At 58.3% G+C, this 10689-nt stretch overlaps 1 protein-coding gene across 1 annotated transcript; it reads left to right on the top strand.

The window, feature by feature from the left end:
* The first annotated feature begins 772 nt into the window (after nt 1–772).
* Nucleotides 773–9965, top strand: NFATC4 (nuclear factor of activated T cells 4). The gene is made up of 10 exons (XM_029952501.1): nt 773–925; nt 2018–3113; nt 4496–4658; nt 5245–5444; nt 5732–5904; nt 6354–6494; nt 7622–7677; nt 7943–8069; nt 8266–8847; nt 9591–9965. The coding sequence occupies exons 1-10, from the start codon at nt 826–828 to the stop codon at nt 9656–9658; spliced, it is 2706 nt and encodes a 901-aa protein (XP_029808361.1). The 5' UTR covers nt 773–825; the 3' UTR covers nt 9659–9965.
* The last annotated feature ends 724 nt before the right edge of the window (nt 9966–10689 follow it).

Below are 10689 nucleotides of genomic sequence, written 5' to 3'. Positions count from 1 at the left end.
GACCTTTGAACGGTTCCCCAAGACGGTTAAATGTTCTTCAACCTTTGAGGGCTGGGGAGGGACGGTGGCTGGAAGGGCTGACTCTGCAAGGGCAAAGGCTTCCAGGCAGGACGGCCTCAAGAGAGGGATGATCTTCTCCTTTTCCGAGGAGGCGTAGCCGCTCCTCACCCCAAAGGCCGCTGGGCCCAAAGGCTTGGAGGCAAAGGAGAGAAGAGGTGTCCTTACCTGAGAGTTGCTTGCTGCACAAACTTTTCAGAACTTAAGAAAGGGTCTGCCTGTCCTCTCTACACCTTGGGCCCGGGATATGTCCCCTTTAAGGCTCTCGGACCCAGAGCCCCGGAATTTAGATTAACTTGAGCCGGTGGTAGTGGTGGTGGAAGTGCTCCCTGAGGGATATGATTGTCTCAAATGCGGGCCTATAGGCTTCAGTAAGGTCGCACCAAGCCTCGGGACCTTTTTCCAATTAAGTTTTGTTCCTTTTTTATTTTTTTTTTAATAGGGGGAGGGACTGGAGAAAGGACAGAGGGAGGGAGGAGGGGAAGGACGAGGGGCGCGTGGTTTTCTCATCTCATCCCTGGAGGAGGGGCTGGAGCATCCCGGGCAGCCAATCAGGGACAGGCTGGGGGGGGCGCTTTGAAGAAGTTTGGGGGAAAAAAGTTTGGAAAAGTTTCTATAATAACGTGGGGGCGTCCGGAGGGAGGAGGCAGCGGCGGAGGAGGGGGCGTCACGGAGAAGGGGAGGGAGGGAGCCACGGGTGAAGATACGGCAGCCTCCTGAGCTCCCCCCTCCCACCCAGACCGGGACCTGGGGGCTCTGGCCGGCTCCATGGGGGCAGCGAGCTGCGAGGATGAGGAGCTGGAATTTAAGCTGGTGTTCGGGGAGGAAAAGGAGACCCCCCCGCTGGGCGCGGGGGGGTCGGGGGAAGGTTAGTGCGGGGCTGGGAAGTGGTCTTGGGGTCAGTAAAGGAAGGGCCCGGAGATCCCGAGACTGGGGATTTTAGGGCAGCGAGCCTGGGGTGGAGGATGAGGGGCTTAGAGGTGGGAGGGAGTCTCGGGGCTCTGGGGTCTGCGGAGGTGAGGCTGGGGGCCGGGCACCACTTTCTCCTTTTTAGGTCGTGACTGGGGTGGGGGTGGGGGTGCCGTTGGCCGCGCGCCGCCTCTCGGCTGGGCCGTCTGTCACTGGGCTGGGGGGCGGGCGGGAACAGCGGCCCTGAGAGCTCCCGGCGCCGCCAGGGGATCGGGAAGGGGGGCCCCGGAGCCTGTCCCTCGGAGGCCGGGGCCTGGGCCGGCGGACCCGACGCCCGGGGCTGGGGGAGCTCTCCGGGACCGCCGAGCGTCCCTCCCCTCCCCCGCCGGCCGCAATGAGAGGCAGATGGTGGGGACTGAGCCGGGGGCGGCGGCCGCCGCTCTCACGGAATATGCGCTGCCCCCCCCACTTTTCTCGGGCCGGGCCCGGCACGCAGCATCCCCTCGGCTGTACCCCCGCCCCCAGATGGGGGGAGCGAGGGAGGAGCCACTTCCCCTCGTTACCACAGCCCTGGCACCCCCCCTCCCTTGGCCACTGTTGCGATGGCAACTGGGGCTCCTGCCAGCACCGTTTGGGGGTTTGGGAACCGCTGCTAATTGGGTTCATGTGTGAGTCGCCCCCAGCCCAGCCCAGCGCTTCCCTAAACACGCCTCCAGGCCCTGCTCCAGCCCCTCTGGAATCGCCTCCCTCACCTTAAGACCCGCCCCGTCTGGTACCCCTGGTCCCGGGGCCTGGGGCTCAAGAGTGTCAGTGGGAAAAGGCCTGGGACATCTGGATCTATGTACTCCATCTTTTGAGGTCCAACTTTGCTCTCTGTCTTCGTGGCTCTGAAGGGCATCTCAGGACCCACCCCCCTTATACTGAGGAGGGGGTGGCACACAGGACTTGGAGGGCTGGCCACTCAAGGAACTCAGACATCTCACCTGCTTCTCTTTGTCCCCATCTCCTGTGGCATCCCTCTCTTTGTCCCCTTCCCGTTCCATTTCCACAGAACTGGACTCAGAGGATGCCCCACCATGCTGCCGTCTGGCCCTGGGGGAGCCCCCTCCCTATGGCGCTGCCCCTATTGGCATTCCTCGGCCTCCACCCCCTCGGCCTGGCATGCATTCACCACCACCCCGCCCGGCCCCCTCACCTGGCACTTGGGAGAGCCAGCCTGCCCGGTCAGTGAGGCTGGGGGGGCCGGGAGGGGCTTCTGGGGGGGCTGGGGGAGGCCGTGTTCTTGAGTGCCCTAGCATCCGCATCACCTCCATCTCTCCCACGCCCGACCCGCCGGCCACGCTGGAGGACAACCCGGATGCCTGGGGGGACGGCTCCCCTAGGGATTACCCGCCACCAGAAGGCTTTGGGGGCTACCGAGAGACCGGGGGCCAGGGCGTGGGCCCCTTCTTCAGCCCCAGCCCTGGCAGCAGCAGCCTGTCCTCCTGGAGCTTCTTCTCCGACGCTTCAGACGAGGCAGCCCTGTATGCGGCCTGCGACGAGGTGGAGTCTGAGCTCAATGAGGCGGCCTCACGCTTTGGCCTGGGCTCCCCACTGCCCTCGCCTAGGGCCTCCCCTAGGCCGTGGACCCCCGACGATCCCTGGAACCTGTATGGTCCGAGCCCTGGAGGTCGGGGGCCAGAGGATAGCTGGCTACTCCTCAGCGCCCCTGGGCCCACCCCAGCCTCCCCACGGCCCACCTCTCCGTGTGGCAAGCGGCGCTATTCCAGCTCCGGAACCCCGTCTTCGGCCTCCCCAGCTCTGTCCCGCCGTGGCAGCCTGGGGGAGGAGGGGCCCGAGCCACCTCCACCACCCCCATTGCCTCTGGCCCGGGACCCTGGCTCCCCTGGCCCCTTTGACTACGGGGGAGCCCCACCGACGGAGAGCATCCCGCAGAAGACCCGGCGGACCTCCAGCGAGCAGGCAGTGGCTCTGCCTCGGTCTGAAGAGCCTGCACCGTGCAATGGGAAGCTGCAGTCCGGAGCAGAGGAGGCTGCGGCTCCTCCTGGGGGTCCCCGGAAGGAGGTGGCAGGCATGGACTACCTGGCAGTGCCCTCCCCACTGGCTTGGTCCAAGGCCCGGATTGGGGGACACAGCCCCATCTTCAGGTGAGGTTTGTGCCTAGCACCACCTGTGTCTCCAGCCATCTCACTGAGAGCAGTAAGGTCAGAGGATGGGTTTGAAGAAAGGTCCTAGTTCTGTGCCCTTGGCATTTCAAAAGAGTCTGCAGCCAGCTCGGCTGCTGCCATCTACCCAGTTGAGGAAAGAATTAAAAAACAAACAAACAAACAAAATCCCATCCCCTCCAGACCGATAATTTGCAAAAGGACAATCACTTCCTGTGGACCAATGATGAAAAACCTCCCCACCCCTCCAGAGGACCACTTAGGTAAAGAAGGAGGCCTCTAGGATGTTCCCCACTGTTAGCTCTGTGCTAGCACTGGCCAGGCATGGAACCGGGCTGGATTTCAGCCTTACCCTGGGTAGCAGGAAGCCTCCCTTCTCTAGTTTGATTTCTAGGGCCCTAACTTACTGAATGAAAGTGTCACTGCTAATTTGAATAAAATAGTTTACAAGTCAAAGAATTCATATTAAAACAAGCAGTTCTGGAAGTTCTTCTACCGCTTTCACTCTAGAACCCTGCACATTTCAATAACCCTAAGTCTTGGGATGTCAGATTGAGGTGGCTCTACCCAGAGAAGTTTCCTGGGGAGAGAAGTCTTTACACCTTCTCCAGTGGGTTCCTCTAGGGCAGGGTTTCACTTCCGCAGCACTGTCGATATTTTGAGCGGTATACTGGTTAGGGGCTGTGGTGGGTGCTGTAGGACAGTTTAGCAACACCCCTGGGTGTTAGTGGCACTCTCTCCCCTAGTTTTGACTACTCAGAGTGTCTCCAGACAATGCCAGCCACCACCTGGGGGATATCTTTGACCTCAGTACAGAATAGGTGCCCATCGGTAACCCCCAGCTTTCTGGAACTGCTCTGTCCAACTCCAACTAGTGGAGAGGGTGCTGGCCTGGAAACAGGCCTGGTTTCTGTCAGTCCCTGGCTTGCTTGGCCTGCTGGCTTCTACTCCCTGGGCCTCAATTTATTTGAAAAAGCAAAGGAGTAACCTCTGAGGACTTTTCTGGCCTGAAGTATTTCTTTACTTGACTCTTCCCGTCCCCGTCTGGAGATTAGGATTAGGTCTAGGTTCACCTCTGTATCCTGGTGGATAAATCCTCGCCATCCCAAACCCTGTGCTCAGAGCTGGACAGAAGGGAATCTCAGGCCTTGTGTCATCTTCCACATCCTCCTCTCAAGGGGCTCTGAGAGGGCTGTCTCCTGTCTCCCTTTGCTTTGGGCTTGTGGACTGTTTTATTTTTGCTATGACTTCCTTTCTCCCACACTCGCACCCCCTCCTCCCTCACATCCCAGGGACCTGGGCCCAGTGCTGCTCTGACTGAGGTCTGAGGCTGCAGATGATCAGAGCTTTTCTCTCCTACCCAGGACCTCTGCCCTACCGCCGCTGGACTGGCCTCTGCCCAGCCAGTATGAGCAGCTGGAGCTGAGGATTGAGGTGCAGCCTAGAGCCCACCACCGGGCCCACTACGAGACTGAGGGCAGCCGAGGGGCTGTCAAAGCTGCCCCTGGTGGTCACCCTGTAGTCAAGGTAAGGGGCAGAGGGCAGGCCTGATAGCCTTTCTCTTCTCCAGTCCCAGATCCCTGCAGATGGGCTCCAGCTGTGCAGACCCATGGCACTGCCCTTTCCCACACTCCCTCTCAGCAATGACCCTGCAGGCAGCCTGGGGGAGGGGTTGAAGTTAGGGGAGGAAGGGTGCACTTCCAGGACCCAATATACTCTCTCCTTCTCTGTCCCTCCACCCCCACTCCACTCTTCCCATGGGACACCCGCCTCATGTCTACTCTGGCAGATGGTGGCCTGCCAGATACGGGGGAGGGGTTAGGCTGAGGCCAAAGGTCACTGGGAGTTAGGTTGTCTGTTGAGTTGGGCCAGTCTCTCTTGGAAGATTTCCCCCTTTGCCCAGCCCAGTTTGGGCATTATTCCAAGAATAACACGGTAAGCTCCAGGCCACGTTTTCTCCACAGCTGGTGCCCAGTTCCCCCTGGGAATCCCTTCCAGGATATCCTTTATCTTTCACCATCCTCATCCCCTGGTGGGCTGAAAGCCCAGGGATGGATAAAGTATGAGACAGTGGGGATTTCAGTCGGGTAGCCTCTCTCTTTCCCTCTGCTAGCTCCTAGGCTACAGTGAGAAGCCACTGACCCTACAGATGTTCATTGGCACTGCGGATGAAAGGAACCTGCGGCCTCATGCCTTCTATCAGGTGCACCGTATCACAGGCAAGATGGTGGCCACAGCTAGCTATGAAGCTGTAGTCAGTGGTACCAAAGTGTTGGAGATGACCCTGCTTCCTGAGAACAACATGGCAGCCAAGTAGGTCCCCACTTCACTTCCCCACAGTCTAAGCTAGGCCCACTCTTCTCTTCCCAGAAGAGCTAGCTGGACATCACCTCTAGGAACAGGTTCCAGGCCTTCTCATGATCTAGAAGACGACTTGGGGGCCTAGGGAGCACCTTGGAGACACCACCTTGGATTAGAAAATAACCCTTGTAGGAAGTCATTCAGGGCTTTGGATGAAGCGTGGGGGCTTCCCTCTTACAGGGGCATCGCCATTCTGGCTTCAGCTGGGTGGGGGCTTGCCTTCCATTCTCTGCCTTCAGCATTGACTGCGCTGGAATCCTGAAGCTCCGGAACTCAGACATTGAGCTTCGGAAGGGGGAGACTGACATTGGGCGCAAGAACACACGTGTGCGGCTTGTCTTCCGAGTGCACGTGCCCCAGGGCAGCGGGAAGGTCGTCTCCGTGCAGACAGCATCAGTGCCCATTGAGTGCTGTGAGCAAAGAGGCCCTGTGCCACCTCAATGTCTTTTGCCACTCCCTGTCTGCGTGTATGTCTGGCTTCCATCTCTTCTGCATAGTGTCCGGTGTCCTGTCCTAGGTAGCCCTGTAAAGGACTCAGTGCTTATTTCTATTATGGAGGGGTTGGGGGCAGTGTTCTAATTTGTCCCTGCCACAGACTGTCTCTGGGCTGGACTGTCTCTGGCCTGTCCTTGTCTGTCCCTGGTTGGCCCTGTGTACTTGTTTGGGTAACTCTGGCCTTAGATGACGCTGTTCATCTCTGTCTCTGCCCAAGCTCTTTACCCGGTGTGTGTGACCCTGTTGATTTACTTGTGTGTCTGCTACCGGGGAGGACTCCTCCAGGGTCCTGTGGCAGTTATTTGGAGAAGGGTGGGGTCGTCTTGGACTCAGCCCAGCCAGCCTCCTTCCTGCACCGCTCTGCAGCCCAGCGCTCAGCCCAGGAGCTGCCCCAGGTAGAGGCCTACAGCCCCAGTGCCTGTTCCGTGAGAGGAGGAGAGGAACTAGTGCTCACTGGCTCCAACTTCCTGCCAGACTCCAAGGTGGTGTTCATCGAGAGGGGCCCTGGTGAGCACTCACGGGGGTGGGGGGCAGACAGGAAGAGTTTGGAATGGGCAAGTGAAAGATCTCTGGCACGGTCACCAAACTACCAAGTTGAACCTCAGTTTCCTTAATCTGTGAAAGGGAACAGATGGACTGCCCTTCCTATTGTCCTGTCTGCTCTGATGGGGAGAAGGGCGTGACAGCAATCTAAAATGCTCAAGATGATGAATAGATGTGAGAAATCACATTCATTTAAAAAAAATTTTTTTTAAATGTTTTTATTTATTTTTGATACAGAGAGAGACAGAGCATGAGAGGGGGAGTGTCAGAGAGAGAGGGAGACACAGAATCCACAGCAGGCTCCAGGCTCTGAGCTAGCTGTCAGCACAGAGACTGATGCGGGGCCCGAACTCACGAATGTGAGATCTGACCTGAGCTGAAGTCGGAGGCCCAACCGACTGAGCCACCCAGGCGCCCCCACATTCATTTTATTACAGAGGAGTCAGCTTTGACACAACTTACTCCCATGTAGTCTATAGAGGAGAGGGGAAGAGGGGACTTGGGCCCTCACATACCCCGAGCCCCTCCTTAGTTATGGACCTGGTAGCACAACTGTGATTACAAAGCCTGTAAGGGGCCTTGGGTCAGCTGTGGGGCTGGAGAAGGGGACACTGAGGGGTCCAGGTAAACCCACCAACCTGAGGCCTTTGCCCTCCCCCAACCTTGCCCACAAAGAGCTCCAGCTCCTACACTCAAACTGAGCATTCTGGAACCATGTCAGAGCAGGTTCAGAGATTCTGATCTTGAGATCAGGGTCATTGTCTTTCTTCAAGCTAGGACCCTTTCTTATCATGAACTTCCTCCCAGTGCTCTGAGGGGAGGGGATGTTTGGAGCTGGATGAGAGGGTCCAGGAATCGCCTCTGTCTTACACTCTATCTGGTTCCCCGGGCTGCCCCTGCCATTTCTCTTGTTTTAGTTTGCTGCCTCTTCCAGCCAATTGAGTAAACATGCAGTGGGGCTCTCTGTGAGCCAGGCTTGGAGGGGCCTTCTAAGTGTGGCCCTGACTCTAGCAGGAGGGGAAGTGGCAGGGGACTGGGCAAGGGACATGGTCCCTGGGGTTGGGCTGGAGCTCTCTGTTTCTTCTGCACAGATGGAAAGTTGCAGTGGGAGGAGGAGGCCACCGTGAACCGGTTGCAGAGCAATGAGGTACCAATGTCACCATGGGTGGGTGGTGGGAGAAATCAGGAAATTCACAGCTATGTCTCTTGCCCATTGGGAATGGACTCCGGAAGCTGCCTTTTATTTCTGGAGGGAGCTGTCTGGCCACTCTGGGAGCAGGTTCATCTCTAGGGAATGAAGTTTGCTGTTTAGCAAATGGAAAAAGCCAGGAGGTGGACTTTGGGTCCTTGAAAGGGCTGTGCCGAGCCTGGGCCCCTGAGGGCTCCCTGCCTCATCCTGTGTTCTTCCCCAGGTGACGCTGACCCTGACTGTCCCTGAGTACAGCAACAAGCGGGTGTCCCGGCCAGTCCAGGTCTACTTTTATGTCTCCAACGGGCGGAGGAAGCGCAGTCCTACCCAGAGTTTCAAGTTCCTGCCTGGTACTTTCTGGGACGGCCCATGGTGGGGGTGTAGGGCTATGGGGAGCTGAGGCCACAGCAGAGGGATGTGGTGCCCCGTCATCATGAGGAGCCAAGGGATGGATGAAGCCTGGGGACGGAGCAGTGGGCGGAGGCTGTGTGGCGGGAGACTGCCAGCCCTCTCACCGGCTGTCCTCCTGTTTTCCCATCTACCCAGTGATCTTCAAGGAGGAGCCTTCACCGGACTCCTCTCTCCGTGGCTTCCCTTCAGCACCTGGTCCCCCCTTTGGCACTGACATGGACTTCTCACCACCCAGACCCCCATACCCCTCCTATCCCCACGAAGACCCTGCTTACGAAGCTCCTTACCTGTCAGAAGGCTTCAGCTATGGCACACCCCCTCTGTACCCCCAGACGGGGCCCCCACCATCCTACAGACCTGGCCTACGGATGTTCCCTGAGACTGGGGGTACCACAGGTTGTGCCCGCCCACCTCCAGTCTCCTTTCTTCCCCGGCCCTTCCCTAGTGACCCCTATGGAGGACGGGGCTCCCCATTTCCCTTGGGGCTGCCATTCCCTCCTCCAGCCCCCTTTCGGCCTCCCCTGCCTCCATCCCCACCACTTGAAGGCCCCTTCCCTCCCCAGAGTGGTATTCACTCCCCACCTGCTGAGGGATACAATGAGGTAGGGCCAAGCTATGGCCCTGGGGAGGGGGCTCCGGAGCAGGAGAAATCCAGGGGTGGCTACGGCAGCGGCTTCCGAGACAGTGTCCCTATCCAGGGTATCACGCTGGAGGAAGGTGGGTGTGGGGCTGGGGATTGTGAGTGTGAGTGTGTGCAAGAGATTGCTCTGCATGTTTGCTGAGGGCTGGAGTTTGGCTTCCCAGAGATGGGGCATCCTTGGGCCCTCAGGGCCGATTGGAGGGTCTCAGGAGGCAAGTGTTTGGTGCCTGTGGCCACCTAAGTCTGGTTCAACTCAGTCCTGAAGGGTGCCTAGAGCACCTGCCCCAGCCCTTCTCCTGCCTCCGCCCTCTGTCCCAGATCACAAAACTTCTGGGCTAGAAGTACTCTGAAGGCCAATCAGCCTCACTCCCTCAATTTGCAGATTCACACACTGAGTTTCAGAGAGGGGCCTGGGGCTTGCTGAGGTCCCAGTCCAGTACATTTTCCCTTGCCTCAGCATCCCCCCACCCACGGTGGTCAGGTTTGGTGACGAGGAGCCTTCATATCTCGTGTCTCCTTCCTCCCACTGGCTACACCCACCTCTGGCCCTGATGACACTGACTGCCCTAACCTTGCAGGCCGAGCCAGCAGGAAAGGGCTGAGATGGGGGCCTGGGAGCCCACATGGATGGAATTGAGTGAGATTTGATTGGGGACAGGTGTCAAGACACACTGGGGAAACAGGCCCTGTGGAAGAGAAACCAGTGGAGGAGGAGGCTAGAGGCATCCTAGACTGAGGCCTGCCTGGAATGGATTGGGGATCTCTGGCAAAGGTGGGGACCAATCCCTAGCTCAGTCTTTCAACTGAACCTCCTTTACAGTGAGTGAGATCATTGGCCGAGACCTGAGTGGCTTCCCTGCACCTCCTGGAGAAGAGTCTCCTGCCTGAAGCATCGCCTGGCACCCCCTCCTCCCCGCCCGAGCCCTGCCCCCTGTTCCTTCATCCTGGGGTGGTGGCTCCAGAAGCTTGGGGCCAATCTGGGTCCTCTTTCTCCCGCTTTTGCCTCCTCTCCTCTGCCCTTAGCTGAGGAGTGGCCCCTGGGCCTGGTGCTGCCTTGGAGGGCTAAGACGGGAGTGGGGCCCAAGGCTGGGTGTGAGGCCAGACTGGAATGAAGGCTGTGTTTAGTTGTGTACAGGCCACAGTGCCGGGAGGTTGGGGACAGCTTGATGGGTAATAAACTGCTCACTGACTAGTGCTTAAGGCTCCAGAAGTCTTTGGACAGAGATGGGCCAGCCCTGGCCCTAGGAGACCTAAAGGTTGTGTCCCAAAGAGTTTCTCAGTGGAAGGGTGCTGGGGAGAGTTTGAAGGGATTCCGGAGGCTTCCCAGCTGGGGTGAGGTTAGGGCTTGAGTAGGCTTCTCTTCCCTGGGGATTTAGGGTCCTTGAGGAACTTTGGGATGGGGCCTGGGAATCTGTGTAGTATCATGTTCCTTTATCTTGCTGCCACTCGGATGATTCTGATACATAGCCAAGGTCAGGAAAACCAGTCTGATCCCTTTCCCCCACTTATAAAGGAGGAATCCCAGGCTCAGAGAGGGAAAGTGGCTTGTCCAAGGTCACACAACTAATCAACTAACAGGTTGAATGCCAGCCACACTCCCCTGGGCTCCTGCCCCCAGCCCACCCTCAGATACCCTTGGGCTCGGGCCTGAGGCTTATCTCCCTGGAGTATGATTAGGGGTGAGGGAGGGCTGGCATGGATCCATCCACATTTGATTCTCCCACCTTTGAAGACTGAAGATGTTCTGAAAACATCTATGCTTCAGGGGTAGACTGTAGGAAATCAAGCAGGTCCCTAGCAGCTCTGGCCACTGCTTGCCCTGGTTCAGGGCCTATCCTGCAGGGTCACCCACATGTCCCCACTGACAGGCCAGGGTTGGAAACCTGGTTTACCCCAATTAATAGGGTATGGGAGAGACC

The sequence above is a fragment of the Suricata suricatta genome, chromosome 9 (genome assembly GCF_006229205.1).
Source record: "Suricata suricatta isolate VVHF042 chromosome 9, meerkat_22Aug2017_6uvM2_HiC, whole genome shotgun sequence".
Taxonomy (NCBI): Eukaryota; Metazoa; Chordata; class Mammalia; order Carnivora; family Herpestidae; genus Suricata; species Suricata suricatta.
This window is presented reverse-complemented; position numbering and strand designations above follow the sequence as displayed.